General features: G+C 45.3%; 1 protein-coding gene across 1 annotated transcript in view; it reads left to right on the forward strand.

Moving 5' to 3' along the window:
- The first annotated feature begins 534 nt into the window (after positions 1-534).
- The window catches only part of pdzrn3b (PDZ domain containing RING finger 3b), a 71,920-nt gene continuing 49,213 nt past the window's right edge, over positions 535-23,241 (forward strand). The window contains exons 1-3 of the mRNA XM_068742060.1: positions 535-1,590; positions 5,640-5,726; positions 7,437-7,544. Coding sequence (XP_068598161.1) covers positions 877-1,590; positions 5,640-5,726; positions 7,437-7,544 — 909 coding nt within the window. The 5' untranslated portion in view covers positions 535-876. The remainder of the gene's footprint in view (positions 1,591-5,639; positions 5,727-7,436; positions 7,545-23,241) is intronic.

Consider the following 23,241-nt stretch of genomic DNA (forward strand, 5'->3'; position numbering starts at 1 on the left):
GGCACATCCGGCGTGCCGCCGCATGATGTTTAATTCACAGCTCAGGTACACTCAGTTCCATAGAACCTCCTGCTGGGAACGAAAATGCACTTTACACCTGTAACGTGGTGAGAAAGAAGCAGGTTGTCATTTTTGTCCAGATTGATTTAGCAACTTTCACCGAATCACAGGGCCCACACACACACACACACACACACACACACACAGCGAGTACAGTGGGAAAACAACAGACGGAAGAATGTTCTATTTGTTAAAAATACAAATAAAAACGTGTGACAACTATTTCTTGTTGTACACGTGCGCAGTTATTACAGGTGTTACGGTACAGAGTTCCATCACAATTTCGTTCCAAGAAATGCTGCCTTCAGGGCCTTCAGGATATTTGCCTTTCATGTATTTTCCCATTGAGAGCCCTACGCGAGACTCTGTTTAATATTTTTGTAAAAACAAAATACTTAGTGGTTAATTATATTTTTGGAATCTTATCTTCCATATAAACATCGCAGTATCGTAATAAAGATCAGCTCAAGCGTTTTCAAAACCTTTAATATCAGGCGATTTCATTTAAACGTAGACTCTTTCGTTTTTCAATTCCACAAAAAAGTTTTTCATACCCAAAAACGTCACTTGCATAAAAATGTTTCGCTGACACGAACTTAAAAAAAAAAAAACTTTTACAACTTTCGTTTACGAGACGCACCTGAACGCACCGAAAGTCTCGGTCAATTAGTCGAGTTTGGACAGCGGAGGCTCTCGTAGTGAGTTTGTGAGCGCTCCACCGATGACCAGCTAAAAACGCCCCGCTGCTCCGACTCAGATCTGCGGGGGTGGGGAGAGTCGACAAATTCGGATTTGGACTTTGGACTTTAAAAAACAATGGGATTCGAGCTGGATCGCTTCAAGGGCACCGTGGACCCGGATTTCAAATGCAACTTGTGCAACAAAGTCCTGGAGGACCCGCTGACGACTCCGTGCGGTCACGTCTTCTGCTCCGGCTGCGTGTTGCCCTGGGTCGTCCAGCGGAGCAGCTGCCCCGTCAAGTGTCAGCGGATCTCCGCCAAAGAGCTGAACCACGTCCTGCCGCTCAAGAACCTCATCCTGAAGCTGGACATCAAATGTGACAACCACGCGAGGGGCTGCGACGCGGTGGTGAAGCTGCAGCATCTGGCCGCGCACGCGGAGACGTGCGTCCACTCCCCGGCGCAGTGCCGTAATAAAGGATGCGGCCAAGTGCTCAGCGCGAAGGACGTGGACGCGCACATGCAGGAGACGTGCGACTTCAGAGCCGCGGGGACGTGCGAGAGCGGCTGCGGGTTGACGCTCACCCGCAAAGAGCAGACGTCCCAGAGCCACTGCTGCGTAAGAGCCCTGAAGGCGCACAACGGCGCGCTGCGCTGCCAGCTGATCGGCCTGGACAGAGAGTTCAAGAAGCAGAGCATCAAAGCCAACAGGAGGGAGAAGTCGCTGCTGGGGCAGCTCAGCGCCGTGCACGGAGAGCTGCAGAGCACGGCGCTGAAGTATCAGAAGAAATTCACCGAGTACAGCGAGAGGATCGAGTCCCTCACCAAGAGCGTGGCGTTCTCCTGCAAGGTAAACAAACAACAACAACAACAACAACGACCAATGTTTGCTGTGCAGTAAACACAAAGTGTGAGAAAGCATCACATGACCTTCAATAAATGTTTCTGGTTGAATGTTTCAGGATATCTTTGTCCTCCTCTGATAGCCTGCTGTCCAAAATGTCCTCCGACTCATTTATGTCTTCGTATCTTTACATTTTTACAAACATGCATGTTGCCTGTTTTCAACCCCCCCCCCCCACACGAAAATGGAAGTCAAACTTTCAAACGACTCCACACGAGCTTTCAGAAGTTTCTTCCATGCCTGCTTTGAGGCATCGATGTCAGCTGTGCCTCTGGCCAGTTGGTAGTCCATTGGAGGGGGGGGGGGTCAAATATTTACTGCAGTTCCGTACACAAGGGCCCAGGTTCCAGTTAAATTGCCTCCTTGCATGCCTGTTTGAGTCTCTCTGTCATCGGATGTCCGCCCTTTGCCTGAGAGAATCATAACAAATCAGAATCGGGGATGGGGGGGGGGGTCGAGTTACAGACATCAAAGTCGTATGAGTGTTAGTCGGTGGGTATCAGCATCCTGACGTCCGAGTGGAAGGCCTTTAAGTTCCGTTCGTTTTGTGAATACCGCACACGGTTAATAATGGTGTTTAAATTTGTGGGCGTTCACATGTCCTCACTGACGACCCCCCCCCCCTAAAAAGTGAAGAGATCCCTTTAAGGTGCCAATTCAAATTAATTACCCATAATCAATTAAGCTCATGAGGGATGTTCATAAGTCTGTTAATGGACTCTTCTTATTGCTCTTTGGGGCTTGTCCCATCAGGCGGTCGCCATAGCAACCTTCTAGTCGATTGCATGCTTGGTGCCGTTCCTGCCGAAACCCTCTGCGTTGATCCGGGCTTGGGGCCGGCTCAAGGAAAAGACGCTACCCGTGCTACCGCTGAGGCTGCATTAAGTGGCTTAACGGATTGACTTGTAGCTTATTGGTTGCGCTGCTTCCTGGATCCGCACAGAGGGGGCGTGGTCAGATTGTCATCAGGATTTGTTAAAAAACAGGAGCTTCTGACTCAGCTGAAATGTGAAAACTTTAAGCCCCGAGCTGCGTCCTGTCACAACTCTTCTTTTGATGACATCCCTCAAAGACTTCCGCCCCTCCGCTCATTCTGTTGGTCGCTCAATGGTTTCGCTCGGTTTGTCGGCGGGTTCTACTCCCAGCAAATGGCGTTCCGCTCGGCTGGGAGATTGCGCGACGGATCCGCCTATACAAGGAAACGACGAAATTGCTGGTATACGGGAGCTCGGTTGGTCTTCGGCACGGCTGGTTCTCGTAGGTCACGGGGCAGTGGGATTTCTGTCCCGAGACGAGCTACCCGCTCGGTTATTTCCGGTTTCATCGGGGTAGTAAAGTCCTTTCAACATTTGTAAAAGGTGTAAAAAAGAGCAGGTCGAAGGGGAAAGACCTACATTCTGAGGTGGGAAGCTTTTATTATTTATTTTTCCTTTCATCGGGTCCTTTTTCTCGGGGGACTGGATTATTTGGAGGGAAAACCTCAACGCAAACATGGCAACTTGAAACATGGCATCAAAAAGACAGATTTGATGTGAAACTCTGAGCTGAACTGCCTTTCTTTTATTCCATTGGTGCATTTCCTTCAGATTTAGTGTGACGTCTTGCCTTTTGAGCCTGTCTCACAGTTCAGGGCTTAAAGAAGTCCATCTAATGACATTCACGATGGCTCTGCTGAGTTGGCGCCATGCAAGACAGCCGGGAAGTCAGACCCGGAACTAAATGAGGGGGGGGTGTCCATTAATCACCGTATTTCACAATTCAGAATCTCTTTGGTGAGACGCATTTTTCATCCTGGAGTAACAAAGAGGGAATATATTCCCACAAAGACAAATAACCCGCTCAGGTTTATTTTTGAGTCTCTGTTACTCCTCGTCTGAGGCTCCCCCTCAGCCAGATGGAGGATTTTAATTTCATCTTTTAATAACCGGGCAGCGATGGGAGGGAGATCAGAGCGACCTTGCGTGGTGGAATAACTGACTGGACTTCCAATAATAGTCCTAACACTATTTAAACGTCTTCAGTGAGCCAGCAAGAGCAATAAAACAAAGCGAAAGCTCACGAGCTCGGCCTGGTTGACTTCAGGGCTGCTTGAATTACCGTCACACTTTCCACTCCGAGTTCTTCCGTTGGGTAGAAGATGACAGTGGTTTATTTTTTTTGCCCCACTTGACTGCGATGAAGAGCATCTACGAAAATCACCAGTCAGTCGTCAAACAGATTGACCCTCCTTGAATTCGATCGGAGCAATTGCGGGCGTGGCCTGTTTTTGAAGATCTCGAACCTCGAGGCTTGTCCTGGCTGAATAAAAGTGGAATAAAGACAAATGATTCCGGGGCGCCGGGTTCCTGCCTCTCGGGCGGAACTCTTTTTTTTTTTTTTTTGTGCGTTACGAGTGGATGCAGCGCACTGCGAGGCAGATGGAAGGGGAAGCGGCTTGATTGAGGACAGACTCGGAAAGTGTGACTGGCGCTGAGGTGAAGGCTCGCTGAGCGTTTGCCAAGTCGCCGGCCTGGCTTCCTGTTTGCTCTCTCTTTTTCTCCTCTGAGGAACTCTTCACTCCTTCTTCCACTAAGGTTAAACTTGTTTATGCGACAGCGCTCCTCCGTGTGTTCCTCCAAGGTGATGTCAGAGCAATTGTGTGTTTGGAGTTTTACTCGTGAGGCATTGCTCACCAAGCCCCAGGCTCACGTCGTGATTTAGAATGCACCGGTGCCCCTGCCTCCTGAAGAGATTCGTTTTAAGATTCTGTGGAACGCCAGCGTTGCTAGAGCGTTAGCAGATGTAGGATGAATTCCGCTTAATTGCTGTGAGTTCATCCAATTTGTTTCAGAGCCTCTGGCGGAGTATTGTAACCTGGGCTGATGGAACAGTGTGTATACTTTGCTCCTATTGGTCAAATTCAGCTGGGCTTTCTTCGGCCAGCCATGGGCACTTTAAGTCGGACGCGTCTGAAGCCAGAGTGACGCGGCGCATTCCTGAAGGGTCTTTTTTTTTAGCCTATATGGCAATCAGGACACTGGACACGCCAATCATTGCTGCTTTATATTTAGTCTCCGTGTGTCGCAGGAAGGCCGGAGTGGCAGCTCGAATTATGTTACCTCGTAACTCTCCTTTAAGTCCTGCTTAAAAAAACATTTTAAGAGCTGACTCGGCGAGTTTCCCGGAGGATTTCATGTCATGTTGCCGCCAAGCAGGGGGTCCTCTGGTGTATTAATTTACTTCGGACAACAGTTTTACGGGAGGGCAGGGCTCTGGGCGCCTCGGGTCTTTTGGACCGCTGGTTTCGGGATGAGAAGATTGAATGAAAATGTTAATTTGCATTCAATTTTATTTTTTTTAAACAATTTAAATTCTAGGCCATTTGTAGACAGTTTCATCCCGAAGTCTAAAAACAACCTTGTCTTGTTCTTTATTTAGTTTAATGAGACAAAATAATTTGGTTCCCACCAACCACTTTGACTATAAACTACTGGAAGGCAGCAGCTGACCTGCCGCTAATGAGATTCATAGCTATTTTGTTTGATAAGATCAAAAATATACGCCTTAAAAGTGTAATCATGAGTTTCCTGACGGGGCTATCCACCACCTATCTGTCATTTGCTACGGCTGGTGCGCTAACGCTATCCATCTGATGATTTAGGGCGCTTATTTAAAGGAGCCTGCCAACCTTTTAGACCTCTCGTAGAATCGAGGGACTGAGACAAACATGGCAGCAAAGCTGTCAGACCTTTGTTAGCTATGAATTCTAATTCTGTGTGTCGAGTGTGAATTGACTTGAAATCAATTAACGGTTCAGCAACAGGACATTTCTGAATGCGTGCCGATTGTGCGTGTTTGAGCTTCTAATGAGGCAGATTGTTTGTAGACAGTTTCTTTTTCTGCCTAGAGCAGCAAGCTTAATCCCTCTGTCGCTCACCTGGAGTTAGCGTTGGATTACTGTGAGTAACACCCTCCCCATCTCTTTGTTCGCCTGTCTCTCCTCTGTCTGTCTTTAGGAAGGCGAGACTAAAAGCGTGACCGTCGTCCTTCTTCGTGAGGGCGGATCTCTTGGTTTTAACATCGTAGGAGGAAAGCCATACGCGGTAGGTTTAAAGTCCGGAGGAGGTTTCACCGCCCCCCACCCCCATCCCTTCCCCGGTGGTCATCCAAGTGTCATATGGCGGCCCAGGAATGAATAGCGCATAGCTTTTGGCAGCATGTGCCGTCTATGCGGCGATTGACGCAACTTGGAGTTGTGCTTCCTGCGGGTAGATGGACCGCATCTATCGGCGAGTTTTATTGTGTTTGTTTATTGGTCTGGTTTCGCGGATTTGGCATTACAGGTTAAGACAAAAGACTATCATTACTTTTATGGGAGTTAAATCTGGGATTATGGCTTCGCCCGCAGTTGTTTTGCCTCTAATTGAGGGAGTTTGGCGGTGAGGTAAACACAGAGAAGAGGGAAAGGGTCTCTTATCCCAGCCTGAACTTTTCACAGCTACCATGTTTTGCGCCTTAATGCTCTGATGTGAGAATCATTAATGATGCAATGCAACACACTCCAGCTTAAGTGAAGGGTGGGAAATATCCCGACGCTGGTCAGACCTCCACCTTTCAGTGCATGGAGTTTATTTCCTGCAGCAAATGTCCCATTGAAATGCGGCTCCCTGGATAACGTGTCTTCAGCTCTGTAGCCGACGCTTTTATTTTTACCCGCCCATGGTGACATGGCTCGCTTTCATTGCAAAATGCAATACAATGCATTAAAATGAAAATAGCTTGTTTGTAATGCTACCCCCCCCCCCCCCATAGCCCTTTGGCACGTGTCTTTCATGTGACTGTTGTTCTGGCATAGCTTACACAATGCAATCAGCCGTCTCCAGAAGCCCTAGTTTGTCTACAAATCTCAAGATGGGGTCAGATGTAAAGCAGCGATGCCCCCGAAAGAGGAAGCGGACCAGAAAGTATTAATTAGATGGTGATGTCTGAGGTTCCCTTAAGCATCTCATTAAAGTCTAGTTGTGTCGCAGGGATCAGCAGGCCTGTGGAACATGTTTCTTGTGGTTTTAAAGATGGCGCTAACAGAGATGCTTTTACACTTTCAAAGCCGGCTTTGGCTGCGGGCGGGGGGTCACGGCGAGGAGTTGTAGCTCCATCCTGCCTCGCGTCCGCAAACGTGTCAACATTTTAAGGCCTTTCGTAAGCCGGCGTCGACCCTCCAGGCCAGGGAAGCGTCCGACGGTGCAGCTGACCCCTAAAGTCCACACTCAGGCAAGGGTGAAAGGGGGCTTCGCCAAATGTTGCATATATTTCACACACGCCCCCTGTCTTCACGGGTAGCTGATCTTTTGGATCATTTTGGTTTCATGCTAATGAGCTCAATGTAGAAAGACCTGCTCGGCCTTTCTCTCAAATGTTTGATGTTTTGACCAAACGGGATTCAGTCAACCTCCGTTTTATTAGGGTGGCAGTTGATGTTTCATAGGAGGGATAGTCCAAAGAACAATGGCGTTCCTAGCCGGGGGGAAAAAACTGAATTGGGTGGTGCGGGTAAACGATGAGTGTCTGCACAGTGTTTCCAGGGCTTTAAGCAGTTCTCCAAGTTTTATTGAGCGATTTATTGAACGTTTCCAACTCTGCTTTTGTTTAGATGTCAGCAATAAATTTTACAAGGTTTGAAAGATTTTTGTCAGAAATCTCGACGCGGCCCTTTCTCCTTGACAATCTGAACAATGTGGGTTTTCTTTTGTGTGTGTGTGTGTGTGTGTGTGTGTGTGTTAATCTCCAGACAATAACTGGAATTTATCCCACAGGACGACATCGACAGCTCCTCAAACGAAGGGATCTTTGTGTCCAAGATTGTGGAGAAAGGTCCTGCAGACAATGAAGGAGGCCTTCAAATTCATGACAGAATAACAGAGGTATGTGGGGTTTTAATGCAGAGGAGATGGGGGGGGGGGGGGGCATACTGTAGACGGAGGAAACTGATTATGCAACAGCTGCAGTCTGCCCCATAAAAATCACTACAGCAAGATGGCGTCAAACAATCACTCAGGGTTGCAAATTGAGCTCTGGGTGGAAGCAGAAATTGTGACGCGCGGAACGAGCATTTATGTTTTGGCTCTTTATTTCATTTCGTGGAAGTAAATCCTTCAGGCAGCTGAGGATTCAACGTGTATTTATTTATCAAACACTCGGGCGAAGGCTTTAAGTTGAGCATCACTGCAGGCTTTTTGCTTCCCAGATGACAAATCCCAAATGACGGAGCGGGGGCCGCACGGCATCCTCTTCTCGCCTTTTAAACGGAATCTTGTGTGGAAAGCGCAGCTCACCCTGAGGTCAACGTGAGGGATGCGTTGAAGTTGGCACGACAAAGGTTGCCTTCATAGGCGAGTTGTCGACCAGAGTCTCGCACAAAGGCCGCATTGAACGGGGAAACTTGCGCGGAGTACGAGTGTGTGTGGCCGCATGCCGCAAAATGACAAATATGGCTTGTCGGAGTTGCATTGGCGCATTTTGACCAGAACATTTCTCACGTTGATCACTCTATCCTGTTCAGTCACTGTTCAAGTCCTCTGGGACAGACCTTTTAAAAAGATTTTAGTGCTAAACCCCTTTAAATAGTGCAGCTGATTTAGAGAAAGCGCAGAGCAACTTGAGATTTGTATTGAGATCCCCCCCCCCCCTGGGAAAAAGGCAGGTAGACTCAGGGATGCACTCGGATGATGCATCATTAACCCGTATGAGCGAGGTTCGGCTTTCGTGTGTCTGTGCACGCATCTGCCGTGTCTGTTTTTACGAGGTTTTGTTGTGCGTGCGTTTGTCTGGGCGCGTGAGAAGGCGAGGGAATCGTGTTAATGGGCCAGATGTTGCTGTATTCGGTTACTTGAGAAAGTGTCTTTTGTGTGTAAAGATATGTTTTGCTTCAGGATAATGCGGCATGTGTGTGTGTGTTTGACTTGCTTTTGAGGCTGTTGTGGGTGAAGTCAAGCAAAGCTCTTCGGCGAGGAGCCGAAGGAGGTGGTGGCGTAAAGATCCCCGTTTAAGTGACCTTTTCTTTTCAACGGGCGAGGGGATGACGGGACGAAAAGCAACCGAATAAACCATTCAGCCGTCACGAAATGAGTTCAGAGCCGCTCTTCCAGATTGGTGCTTTTCATCGAATGGGGAAACCTGATAGCGGAGGTGGTTCGAATTTCAAACGTTCCCTCTTTGTTAGCTGGTTAAAGCAAAAAATAAAAAAGTTGCATGATTTTTTTTTTTCAATCCACAGTATAAATAAAATAAAATAAAGCAATGTCATATTGTTCGGAGCGTGATGTGATTTGTTTCTACTTTGAATCCAGTGGTGAATCAAAGGAATTTAAGCCCTCTGTGCCCGTAGGCAGTTTCATGCTGTTGTTTTGAACTGGGAGAGTTGGGAAAACAACATTTCGTAACTCTGTCCCACTTAGCAACCCGCCGTGCAGGATGCAATGCATTAGGAAAGCAGTAGTCTCTTCTCACATCGCACAAAAACTCATTGTCCGTGATCTTTGTAGAGAAAGTGCAATTTTAAGTTGCCCATATAAAGAAATGTTGAGGGCTTGCAGACTGACCTCCAGCTGTCTGCTGGGATTACTTTAATCATTCATTCAATATTTTTATTGAATTCAGATTCCACCTCATCTCACAGCCTTCCCACGTCCTTCGAGCTGAAGACATGTTCTTCCTTTTAAAAACAAATCTGCGAACTCTTTGGCAAGTTGGAGGATTAAATGCTGGCGTTTTTACTTTAACTTTCTTTACTTTGATAAACCAGTTTTCTCTTGAATTTGTTTATTCGGTGGCGTTTAGTGGTTTATCTGCAGTAGAAAAGCCAAGGAGGCAAGGCCTTGTGGTACAAATCAACCAAAACAAGAGGCTTAAAGAGACTAATGGTTCCACTGAGGCTGATGGGTTGGTTGTTTTTTTCCAATATTTCACTTTTACATATATATCAGACTAATATGACACCTCTTTAATGTGAAAATATTAAGCAGAGCTTTAAAGATTAAACTCGTAAACCACTTTGATTTACTGGTAGCATTGGCACCCTTATTTTCAATTACAGAGGAAAATGTTAGCCTTTTCTTCCCTTTTTTTGGTCTAACACGTGTAACGAGCCTTCGGTGGTCATTCTCTGTCGTTCTCGCTGCATAGCGTACAGCCGCTGCGGAGATTAATTGTTCTGTCGAGTAGTGAAAAGCAAGTCCACCGGAGGCGAAGCCCACGGCCACGGAGCTGTTTTCTCTTCCCGTGTTTGAGGTGCTACATGGCAGTAGCATGTACATGACGATCCACGGCTCGTCCTTCTATAACAGGCTCTTAGCGGGGGAGTGTGATAGCAGATGGCTGTCTTCTAACTGAGCTACAGGCTGGTAGGAATCGGTACATGAATGCCTCCTTGTTCAGGCAGACATTTCTTCTCATAAAAAAGCTCGAGATGTGTTTGCTTTCGCCAGCGCCGGTCAGGATGTGCCTGTTTTTGCTGCCAGGGTTTCATAAATAAGTGGTGAGTCGGTGACGCGGTGGATCAGCGCGATATGAAAGGCTCTGCTCTGTCGGGTTTTCATTTGTTTGTGTACTTGGCGTGTTATTTTGAAGGTGTTTTACAAGTTTGCGTTAAAAAAAAAAAGCACTCCCAGCATCTCCGTCTGCACGGCCAAATGTCCCTTCCGCTTACCAGCAGCGTCCTTGCTCGTGTAATACGACGATGGCAATGTCACGATCCCAGAATGGCCGAGCCCGAGCACGCGGAGCAGCCACGAGTGTTTTCTGTGTGGGCCAGCCAGAGTGTGAAAATGGGAAGAGAATTTAGACTCCCGGGTCGCTGTTGTAAACATTCTCAGGTCGCAGAGGGCGAAAACAAAGTGACTTAAAATAAGATGGCATTTGGGACAAGCCAGACCCGATGTGGCGAGCAAGGCAAGGAGGTTGGGGAGGCTGTGGATGTCATGGATTTAATATAGTCTATCGCAGCTTGTCATGGGCAAGAGGCGGGGTACACCCCGAATGTGTCGCCAGTGTATCGCCGGGCCACATAGACAGACAACCATTCATGCACACACTCACACACACACACGGCCTACTACTACGGACTATTTGGAGTAATCGCATCACCTAAATTGCATGTTTTGGGAGGAACCCGGAGAAAACTCACGCAGACACGGGGAGGACGCACAAGCTCTGCAAACTCTTTCAACCCGGTACCTTCTTACTGTGAGGCGACAGCGCTAACCACTACGCCACCATGCCGCCCTGCAGGGAGTTTCATTTTGTCAAAATGAGCCCACCCACATCAGCTGCACAGTCTTTTCTGCAACCTCTTGGCCTTGACCATGTAGCGAAAAAAAAAAAAAAAAAAAATAAGCAATCAATGAAGGACAGATTTTTCCCTCTCAAATTTCCCATCTATATTTTAGATATGGAACCGCGGCACACCCTCAGGCGGTACATCTGCAGCCGGTTACTTGTCACTGGCTGAATGAGTTGCGAGGTTACCCACAGTGAGCCACTAAACACCTCCAGCCTCCCCACAGTCACTTGAGTTTCACGTCACAAGGCCAGAGACGACTTGAAACCCTGCCAGATAGCGCTAAGCAGTGGCCGACAGATGTGTGACGTGAGCCGTGTTTGAGGCCGTTCTGACGCACGCATGTCAATGAGCCTTGACTCCTTTTCGGCATGTTGGGCGTCCATCCAAGGCAAAGAGGGAGCGTCGTATCTGAATAATTCTGGGAGAAACTGGAAGCAAAATTCTGCCTGTAGCAAATACGCTGCATAAGGGTTTTTTTAATCTTTTTCCTTTTTTTGTCGTCGGGTTTTATAAAACCCTGAAAGACTATAATCACATCAAGCTTGTGATGTACAAAGCTGCTCCACTGTAATTTGAACTGAGCTCTCAATGAAATTGAATAATTGATTATTCCATTGATGCTTTTTGGAGAGTGTGTAATATAATCCTCTCCAGCCAAATCTGACAGCAGGTTTCATGTCTGAAGGTGAAGCGTGGCATCACTGTGTGTGTGTGTGTGTGTGGGGGGGGGCAGGTTACACTAAATAATGTGATCGGCTAGACTCCACTGTCACTAATATGTTGTTGCAGCATATGGAATCCTCAGAATTTCCCAGAGACATTATTTCTGACCTAGAGGGGTATGAGGGACAGACATGGAGGCTATTTCCCTAAGGGGATCACATGTTGGTTGGCATTCTGCGCCAAGAAGCAGGCCTTTGTCAAGCTTCTTATTGGATTTGGCCCTTGTGTAGGCAGTGTAGATAGGAAAGATGAATGTGGCCCCGCTATGCTTGTCCTGTTTGGCCCTAAACAGAAGGAATCCACCCCAGGCTAAGCAGGCCAATCCCAGCAGTGAGCCACATTCCTGTGCCCCGCGGTCCAGGAACAGGACATTAAATCAAATCTAACTTTAAAGAGTCCATAATCAGCTTCTGGTGTTAGCCGCAACCCTACGCAGAGCTGGGCTTTAAGAAGTCAGGACAAGCATACCTTTGTTTTCCACTGCTCTGTATGGCTGAAAGAAAGGGGAAAAAAAGCTTATTTAAAATCGTCTCTGTGTAGAAACGGTGTGAGGTGAGCTTAGGCCTGGCTGCAGCTCGAAAGCTGCTTTTATCTCTGTCCCTCCCCAAACACAGAATATTGCACTTTCCACTCGGTTTATACGGCCGGAGTCCTCAAAGGCAGGCCGGCGCCTGATGATTTCTGTGGAGACACACAGTCTGGGCCTACTGTAAATGTGTTTGCTCTCCTCCAACGTGGTCTCGCCCGGCTCCTCGTTCACTTGAGTCAGTGGGTTAATTTATGGCTCCTTAAAAGGTTTAAAGGCGGGCACGAATAGACAGGTGTAATTGCGGCTAATTTTTATGCCAATCAATCACAGGCCTTGTATAAATGAATCCGTGACAGTCAGATCAAGTTGCCCTTCCAGGTCCTTCTTAAGTCAGCCCCCTGACCTTCTAACACAGATTGCCCATGACTCCTAATTAACTACCCTCATTTAAACCCTAATAGGCTGATTAACAGACCCTTATTTGTGCTGTAATGGCCCATCGTTTCCTCTCAGGGCCGCTCGGAAATGCATCCCAAATGCAGCATCTTAATCCTCGCTTTTTTTTTCTCTCTCTCTCCCACTCGTCCTTCCATGTGATTGGGTTCCTGAAGTCTATTTCTGAACGAGGTGCTTTTGCTTTCCCAAACAAGCATGTGGCAAGATAACACCGCTCATGACATATAAGACAGTGTCGTCTGCGTCTAGCATGATGTTTTAAATATACTGTATGTTGAGCAACATTATAACCACAGCCAAGCACCTCAGTCCCCCTATATTGTGATTTTGCAATACAGTATACCATTTTGCTGTATGTGCATTAAAAAAAACCCAATATATTTCTTATATTTCTGCCATTATGCCCACATGCCAAGAATAAAGTGAGGCTGAGAGCCTTAACTGCGTTTCAATATGGGCATCAATGCTCTCAATACTTAACGTGATCACCGGCAGAATATCCCAACCGACCCAGCCATGAAATCATCAGCTTCATGAAAGTGTTGACCAGATCTATGCTCCATTGTATTAATCACGGATTAACACTGCTATATTTCAGACGTAGTAAAACTTTCAGCGAGGACCTTTCTTCCAACTTTGTCCCTCAAGGAAGAAGAAAGAGAGTCTGTAGAAATGACTCAAGAGAGTAAAGTATTTCTCCACTGTAATATTGCCAAATAAAATATGTCTTCTTAATACATAATGGTACCTAGAGCTGATAGATAGATAAATGCACAATAGCAAACATAAAATCCAAAGAGCGAATGGTGATTGCGCGATTGCTCCACGCAGGAAAATCAATTAAGTGGTGGCCAAGCCACGTCATTGGACTGTAACATAAATCCAAACGTGATGACGTGAAAGCAGCTTTTGATTGTAGATTTTTTTCTCGTTATTCTTAGAAATTAAGTTGGACAGCGACCGCAGTCTTTTGGCATGGCGACTGGATTCTGGTGAATCTGTTTTATGACCAGTTTTCTTTCCAGTTTTATTACACAGATTCAATCTGTCACATTTTGCCGATAAACATTACGACAATCGTGTTTGTTTCTGCCGAAAGAGCCTCAGGCTGACAGTGATTCAGACGAGGTTTGCGCCGTGTTGAACGATCCGACATTGGTCCCTCAGCATATTATGAGCCATAGAGATTTTCATCATCAATCAAAATGCCAGAGTATTCCTCTCACACGGCGCCATTACAGTCGCTCCCAGTGACATGATGGAGTGGACTTCATTTTATTTCCCACAGGGCTGCATTACTTTACTCTGAATTTGTTGTTAATCATATAGAACAAATATACTTTTTTTTTTTTTTGCACGATTAGAAGGGAAACAAAAAATGTCAACAAAACTAAGACATTATAATGATTTTATTTTATATTCTGATCTGAACTTCTAAATTGTTAATTAATCGTTAATCATTATTGACTAAATCCTTATTGCTAGCATTAGCGATTATAGTTTTATATAGCAGCTCTTTCGTCCGCTTATGTTGTGAATCACTGGAAGTAGTGTAAATACTGTGGTTTTGTCTGCACCTGTTCTCTCTGTCTCTCTATCACTCTCTCTCCCTCTCTCTGTTCTTGACTCTCCTCCTACCTGTCCTTGTCTCTCTCTCTCCCTCTCTGTCATTGTCTCTGTCTTTCTACATCTGTCTCTGTCTCATCCTCAATCCAACCACACAGATGGCCGTCCACCATGAATCTTAGGTTCTGTTCAAGGTTTCTGCCTGTTAAAGGGAAAATTTTCCTTGACTCCGTCGCCGAAGTGCTTTCTCTTGTGGGACAAGTTGGGTTCAATCTTTCCCTGCAACACTGCAATGCTTCCGTGCATCGAGGTGATTTACATTCTAACATAAGGGGGGGGTACTTCAGGTTGATGCTGTCGCTGTACAGCAGGGGATGACGGCCACGTGGCGCATGATGAATGTGGCATGTTGAGCTATGCAGTGCTTTCAGCAGCACATTACATTCAGTCTCAATTTAATGCAAATTAGTCCAGCTCAGATAGTCTGGGCCACAAAGTTCAGAAATAAATTGCCCATGCAAAAGTAAATAAAGATTTAGCCACGGGCTGCTATTTCCTTGACTTTTCAGATTTGAGAGGGACTGTGACGGCTATGAGAGCCACATAATTAACAATCCTGAGTAAGCAGCATTTTATAATTTAATTATATAATTTTTTTATTATTTCTATAATATCTTCTTTTTTTTGTATAGAGTGGATCGATGCTTCTTCTGGTCCGAGGATAATTTCAATCTATATTTTAAAAATGTGCAATCCATCGTATTCTCATTAATGGAACATCGGAGAGTTTTGGCATTCGTTTCAGTCTACAAAAGGAAAAAGCAACGTCACTTTTCCGAACAGGCAGCGTTCCTTTATATCTGAAATGCCAGAGTGTCTGACCTTCAGAGCAGAGTCTGGATATCTTCTGAAGGGAGTCTAATTAGTCTGTATACGTACAATGCGGCGCTGCAGCTACGGCTCAAACTGCTGCCAGCAGATGTTGGGTGTCATTTTGTTATGCTCCATTAGCACATAACAGATGCAAAACACACAGGGTTGACATCACCTTATATAATTGTCCCTGCTGTACATGACAGCTGTTCAGAAATGTCTAAGCAAATTGAAATTCATCAGCATAAATTTCCCTAAAAGACATATTGCACATATGGCTTAACAACATATTATAGTAGTCCTGCAGTGCCCAAAAAAATAAAAATCATGTAGTTACCTGCTGTTTCAAAAGTTTCTAAGTTTGGCGTGAATGTGCAGTGAAGGCTGTTCACTCCTATCAGTGTGCACCAGTCCTTGGGTTGACGCCACAGATTGCGGTTCCTCTGGGAGAAACTGGTCATGGATAAAAAGAGGACGCTCGGCATCCCTTACGGATATATTTTCTTCACCCTGCCGACTAATCCCGAAGACATCCCATTTTAGACTCCCTTGCGCTTCGATTCTCTCCCAAGCCTCCCATGAGCAGGCGTTGAGCTCCATTCACTAGCCAACTAGCGGAACCGGTGGCCGCTGTTGTGCCTTTTCTCATGCAAATGTGTGCAAATAGAAAAAAAAGAAAAAATACTTTGTGGTTCTCCATCTCGGTTTCATTGCTTTGCTCTGGCCTTTCTCATTTCCCCCTGAGAGAGATGTTCCCTTTCAAGTACTACCTCTCCATCTCATCCAAGACTTCCTCTTCTCTTTTGACAAACAGCCCGATGGGTTGTCCAGATCCAGCTCATTGGCCAAACTCTTCAGCTATCAGGCATAAGGAGTAAAATACAAGATGTTCAGCAGGCACCTCCCTCAGACATCCCTTGCTCATTCCTCTTTTTTTTGGTCTTCACTCAGAGGATGATTTATTCTGTGGTGGGGAGTAAAACATGCTCTCTACGAGTACTCCCTTTTTTTTGACAATATACAGGTGCTCTCCGTTTAAAATATGTACTACTGTCTTCTCATTCCGACTGCATATATATGATGATATATGTCCTATATCACTGAGTATGCCTCAACATATCACTCGACAAGAATTTGATATGCTGTACACACGAACTTGCGCGTCCATTGAATAGCTTCATCAGAAGCATGAGCTTCAAGGAACTTGCCTCTCCCATTTGTCATCTAGTAAAAAGGTGCATCTTGCACCTGGGGTTGAATATGCCCACGAATTCTGACATGCGATTGTAATTAGGTAGAGAAAAGAACCAGCAGAATAAGAAGTCCAGTATCTTTAGCGTTGATCCCTATGCGAAGGTCAAACCCATGCAAGAACTGGTATCAAGTACTTCTCTGGAGGTGACCTGTTGTACTTTCTTGCTCTGGATCTTTTTTTTTTTTTAACTCATTGCAGGTGAGGGCCAAAAAAGTGGGTGCAGTGATCCTCCTACTTTGCGGCTTTGTTTAAATGTGTTCTAAAGTGTAAAATTTAGAGCTTACACCCGGAAAATTTTTATAAATCCAGTTTCTACGTCGAGGAAATGCCTATTTCACAGGTGGGTATGGAACGTAACGCCCCTGTGAAGTAGGAGGGATCACTGATCCAGGTATCAGGTCATTTTACCCAGTGGAAGACCTCAACACGAGTAAAGAAGAGCAGGTACCACATCGTACAAAAGCTGATTAAGATACCTTTAACTCGAAGCCCATCAAGAATATGTTGAACTCAAACAGAAAGGCACTCTTGCAGACGCGTATTGGAGGTCATTTTGTCTGCTTCGCATTTCTCTCTACGTCCCTTTCATTCCAGCAGAGCCCGTGGCGTGATTGATACGTGCAGGTGGTAAAAGATATCTCCAAAGTAAGAGCTCCTAGCTAACTTGAAAGAGAATATTTTCCCACCTTCCCATCTTATGAAAACAGGAGTCTCAAAGCCGAGAGTCAGAGTAGGCCAGGAAAAGAAAAGAAGTGTAATTTAACATCTAATGTCTCCAACGTCATGCCTATCCCGACTGGACAAAAGGCCTTTGTAAGTCCATTTTAGACTTTCTTTCTTTTTTTAACACTCCATGCACCATAATCCCAGTTGCCTTGGGCTTTAAATACAAGGAAATTAAGCCTTTTGTCACTGCAGTTTCCACACTGCCTTCTCCTGTGACAGTCTATCCTGAAAATAAATGGAAGTAGTCTGCCAATTCCAAGAAGCAAGATGGAAAATAATCGAAGTGAGCCCAGTTTGGTAGAGTTGAGTTTAGAGGTGCTCTGGTGCATCGGAGCAGAGTCCACAAAGGCTGAAAAGAATTCTGACAGGGTCTTCAGGAATATTGAAAAAGCCCGAGCCCGAGCCTTCAATTTAATATAATCTGTTGAATGTTTTTTATGGTTACTGTTGACTTCTGTCCCGTCTACTTTTGCAAAAGACAAGGTCACCAACATCTTTTCCTATAACCTAGATTTAAATCGGATATCTTTTTCTCTTTTGCTTTCATATCTTCTTAGCCCTATTCTCTGCCAGGACATGCTCTCTTGGTGATAAAAGAACAAAAACAACAACATGGAAAATAGGAGCGCTCAAGAACACATCCACCTGAAATGGGATTCGTGCAGTCGAATGTGTCCCTTTGGCTTTGAAATCCTTTTGAAACGAAGTCCTTTATATTTTCCCCATCAGTAGCAAGACATAAGATAAGAATTTCCTTATTTCCTTCCCGGCATCGTCGAAGGAGATTACCTGCAGTCTTTCTTAGAGAGAAAAAGATGCTGCAAACACACAAGGCCGCTTTGGACGGCGTGGCTCCTCTGCTCACCGTGCTATATCAGGCCAACAGCTGCTGTCTCTCAGCCAAAGGTATGCTGAGTGCCGAGGCTTGGCGTCCACTCGCACCAGATCTTACACAAGGCCCTTTATTTTTGGGCTTATTACTCCGAGATGTGCGTGTTTTTCGTTTCTATCTTGTGTTTTATTAGTTGAAGAAATCCAAGCGTTTATTCATGTCTGGCGAGAAACCTCGAATAGCTGGAGGAAGCTAGGCTGTTTGCTTTGCTGCGTGGCTCCTCTCTTATCCTGGAGTCTAAGCTTTAAACAAGGCATCGCAGGTAAAAGGGTGCAGGTTTTGACTTCCATGATTCAAATTCCTTGAACTGGTGCCAACAACATGTCCTCCTATCTTTTCCATGGCGCATCAACAAGGCTTTTATCTGATCTGAATGCTACAGCTGCAGCTCACTTGCTCCAGCTACTTGCTGAGTACGATGAATTCTCTTATTATTTTTATTGTTGGTGTACAATGCCGGGTAATTGTGCAATCTCGGAGAAGTCAGGGCCCTATAAAAAGAGTCCGCAGATTCCTGCTTCAGACCAGCCTTAAAATTATTTGTCTTCCTCCTCTGCTCCTCGAGCTGAGCCTCATGGGAAACATCGGATCTCTCATCTCATCCAGCTGGAATGTCAAAATGCTTTCCTTCCCCTCTGACTCCTTCTCCTTTCTCAGCTGTCTTTTTGAGAGCGTCTGTCTCCTGAAGGAGAGGCGTCTTCTCTTAAATGGTGGCATTAATTAAAGCTATTCGTCTCCTCCTTCTGCTCCTCTTTCTTCTCCATAATGAATGTCTTCGTTTTCTCCTTCCACACCGCTGCTCATTTTCTAGAAGACTCTTTTTCAGGCCCTTATTCTCCAAGAGGGGAAAACCTGTCCTGTCCATTGATCCGTTAGCTGTCCAACTTCAGAGCAGCCTTAAAGGTGCTCAATTCCTTCTTCTGCATTTCAATCTCTTCAAGCAGGGAGCTTCTCTCCTGCTTGAGTTGGAGGGACATGATCCAGGCAGCTTTTCTTTTTCTTTTGCAAAATGACTTCAGCAATCTGCTACAGATTCCTCTCCAGATGTTCATTGGCTTCATATATACTCTCCAGATGGACTTCAAGAATAGAGCAGTAGGAGGTCTGCTGCTCAAGGTTAGTCTGAACATTGCACGGCATCTCACTTTGGGTTGCCGGCTATTATATCCTTGACTTCCTCTGAGAACACTTCCTGAGCCTGAAGTCTGAGGCAGCTTTCCGATCAAATTCTCCACCAGCTCCTTTTCGCAGTTTCACGTGGTTCTGTTTCACCGTTGTTGAACCGTGTGGTTCGCTACTACTGGTACTACCTAAAAAAGTAGCAGAAACATTGGCATCAATGGTGGCAAAGGCCCGCGAGGACCACCAGCAAGGATTTGAAACTCTTCTCCTTTTTGTTTGACTAGATATATGACCAGAGTTTCTGTCAACATTGTTTTGGATGTTAGCACTTTCTAATGCTATTAGATTTAACGTTGGCAATAATATTTTAGAGCACTGAGAGGCAGTGAAAATGGGAACCACATGTCTGTCCACTTTCTGTAGGCCCAGGTATAGGTTTTAAGAAAAATGAAAGGTTCCCTGTCTCATCTGGACCTCCTCTCATTCCCTTGCCTCCAAATAGTCAAGTTACGCCTGCAGACAGACCGCAGCACTTAATAGACACACTATCCTATCCCGGGAAAAGCTTTTGCCTACTGCAAGAAACACTTTCACTTCCAGAACTTGCAGAATTCAAACGATGATTTAGGAAATGTTTATGACGCTGACTAGCCCCAAATGTTACATTTTAGGTCGAGGTTAGATCGGGGGAAGTGGTTCCAGACTGTTGATGCGTGTCACAGCGGAGTCGGAGCCTTGTGATTATTTGGGTGTAAAGGTCCAAATAAACCCTGTTTGGGTCATGACCTTACTGATCTGAACCAAATGTGATGTGCTTTGAAACCTTTTTTTGAAACACTTGATTGAAGAGTGGCTAAATGTGAGTGACAGCAAGATGTTGTTGTTGTTTTTTTACCCACCGGGACTATCTTCCCTACCATTTCTCCATAGAAATCTGCAACACTAACATTAGTCCTCACTGGTCTACCTTACTAATAGTTATTAGCATTTGTCAGGGAGTCTTCAAGCTAACATAAAAATCCTTATTTGAACAAAATAATTTTTACGACTAGAAAAATGTGTCTACTGGACATATGCTTTTCTCATACACCACTTTCCATTTGTGAGTGTTAAATAAGTGGAATTGGTTTTCATCGCACCCGCTGTCGTGTAAAAGCTGTGGACATCAGCCTGTGCGTTACACGTCTATTCCAGTGGGCAAACATTGTTTCATTGTCTTGGGACTTCATTGAAGGGTGAGCGGTTCATCAAGTGGGGAAAGTCAACACTTCCAAACATGTTTAAACCGAAAGGACTCCATCAAGCGTGCTCCAGCTATCTCCCTGGTTTTCTATTTCTGAACGATTTAGATGGCCCTTGAAATGTAGTCAATATTTATGTAAGCATATACACGAGAGGTAGTTCAGCGGACCTGTGATCAAACGTGCCTTTCATCTATGACCTTCCTCTGACGCGACTCGCTGAAATGTCAAACCAGGCTCGGGTACTCGGATGTCAGGCTGGGTGTTTGTCTTTGAATTGAGCGCAAAGCTTCATACAAGGGGGTCCACCCTTTTTCTTTTACATCCCCACCGGTGGCTTACGTAGCCGATTGCCCCCAACGATTCGCTTTTGCTCAGACACATTGTGACAGAAGCTGACAGAAGCTCAGTACAGCACAGCTATCGTCAGCATCAAGCTCTTCTATAGTTTCTTAAAAGGTTAGTGTTCACAAATCAATTATTTCCTTTTTAATACATACGTTTTTTTTCTACAGATCTGTTTTGTGTTTTATTCTTTGAAAGTGTATAAAAATATAAAAATCATCATTTATGTGCTGTGTATATATATATGAGTACAGTACTTTCTAATAATTTTAAAAGGTTAAAAAACAGTTTACAATTGTTAAAATTAGAGTTTATACCCAGAGATTTTCATTTTTCGGCGAACAGCACGGTGTGACTAACTGTCAGATCTTACAAAAAAAATTCGCATTCCTGTTTAAACTGTTTCTCCATTAGAACTGGAACTTGTCTCTCTGATATTTTTACGCTTGCGTGTCTTGAAGAAAAACACAAAATTAACGTCATTCATAAATGGATACTGCGGTCATCAGCTTCATCCTGTTTGAGCCTCACTTGGCTGTGTTGCGTGTTCCATGAATAAAATTGCATGATGCAGAAACTCTAGGAGGTCAGACTGGAGACTCCAACAGCAGTGAGAGGTGGTGAAATAACTCAACTGGTTTACCTTGTCCAAGAGGAATTCTGTGCCATCGTGCTGAAACGACAAGGAGCAGCCCCCCCCCCCCCACAAACTTTTAAAACCCTCACGCTCACTCTTTCTCTCTCTCTCTGTATTCAATGTCTCTTTCAATGTTTTCACAGATGGTTCTCTCATCTTGTGCTCACATTTGTCCTCTCTTTCCCCAAACCTCTGATTAATCGAGTATGACTCTCCGGGCGGGGGGAAATGCAACTCTGTGGTTTTGATGCTTCATTTCTTCGTCAGTGTGTCTAAATATGGAATGTTTTGAGCTAAATATTAAGTCTGGACTTGGGAGGAAAGTGAATGTCATCTCTGTAATGTCCGTGATGAACAGCATTAACTGGGATTTTACATTCAGTCTTGCAAAGTGTCCCTATCTTTGCCCTATTATGCAAATAGGATTGCAACGTTGAAGTTAAAAAGTAGACCTTGGTAATGGAGTGCAGCGTAGTGTGGATGTGTCTGTGGGCAAACGCCGCACGAGCTCTCCATAAAGCCCACCGCCTCACATATTGTGGGAAAAGAAAGTCAACTAGCTTGTGAGAGGCTCCAGTGCTGAAGAGAGAGGCTCATTTGGGGAGAAATAACACTCGGCTGCATATCATTTCCATCACTTAAGCAGGGCTTGGGGTAATCTTCAACTCGAACCACCTGGTTGTGGTGTCACCATAGTTTCCTTGTTGTCACATCTCCCGAGGAAGCCTTTCACAGCCGACTGAGCTGTTTGTGCAGAGAGTAAAAGTTAACTCGGAAAGTATAACTGCACTTCCCTCGACTCAAGAACCATCCACTCGGAGCCAAAGGACACTTGCACCCACAGCCACGTGATTCCCTTGAGTCAATTATCCTGTTCACTCAACAGACCTGTTTGTACTTCCGCAGAAATGTCTTGAATTTGTGCCTTTCATTCCAGAAGCTAATGTTTAAATTGTAAACAAGCAGGTCTTGAGGACACAAAAAAAACTCGGGATTGGATAGAATATCGAGTATCTGGAGTGATCGAGCGTTCAAGACAAAAGTCAGGCCCTCCTCGGATAAATTCTAAATTGTGGCAATTTGCTCATGAAAACACAATCTCTCTCTCTCTCTCTCTCTCTCCACTCTGACACGTTCCATATTTAACTTGCACCGTTTAGCTGTAAACCGTGAACCCGTCGTAAAAGCTCAAGATGCTTCAGCGCCGAGTAGAAAGCCTTTCCCTGTCAACGTTAATTACTGCCATTGTCCATATCGTAACCCAAAGGAAATATGGAAATAGTGTGGCCTGGCGCAATTGCAAAATGTATCATTTTAAATATTTGTTTATATAAAAATATAAAGAATCATGGGTATTTGTCAGTAACAAACTCAACAGGGGTTGGATTGCAGATCGGACAGGAAATGGAGAAAAGGGGCTTGTCAAAAATGGCGCTTCTTTCCATCCAAACATTGCAGAGTCTTGGGAAACTTACCAACAATGTTGTGCAGGAAGATTAAGTGAGATACCTTACTGTAAATGGGTTCCACTGCAGACCCGAGATCCCATATGGACCATATAAAAAAGAAGGCTACAGAACCTTATTGGGCAAAGAAAAGAGGGGAGTTGGATAAAAACAGGATCTCCCTTTTCCTGCTGATCAACTCTAAAGCTGTGGTGTCCAAAGGCTGGCTTGCAGGACCCCCCCCCACCTCCCCCGTCTGCTGTGTTGCTGTAAGGGGCTGGTCCCTCGAGTTCTGCCTATCTAAGCATATCCAGTCTGGTCTAGTTTTTGACCCACTACTCTCTTTCAGCTCGGAGGTTTTCTCCTTTGAGCTGGATGTGTGGTCCGATGTCCTCATGGTAGCAGACTGACAGCACAGGGACCACCAAAGTGAAGGGAATGTCTACTGGCCTCGCTTAGCAGGGCCATGTC

This window comes from Brachionichthys hirsutus, chromosome 8 (assembly GCF_040956055.1).
Source record: "Brachionichthys hirsutus isolate HB-005 chromosome 8, CSIRO-AGI_Bhir_v1, whole genome shotgun sequence".
Classification (NCBI taxonomy): Eukaryota; Metazoa; Chordata; class Actinopteri; order Lophiiformes; family Brachionichthyidae; genus Brachionichthys; species Brachionichthys hirsutus.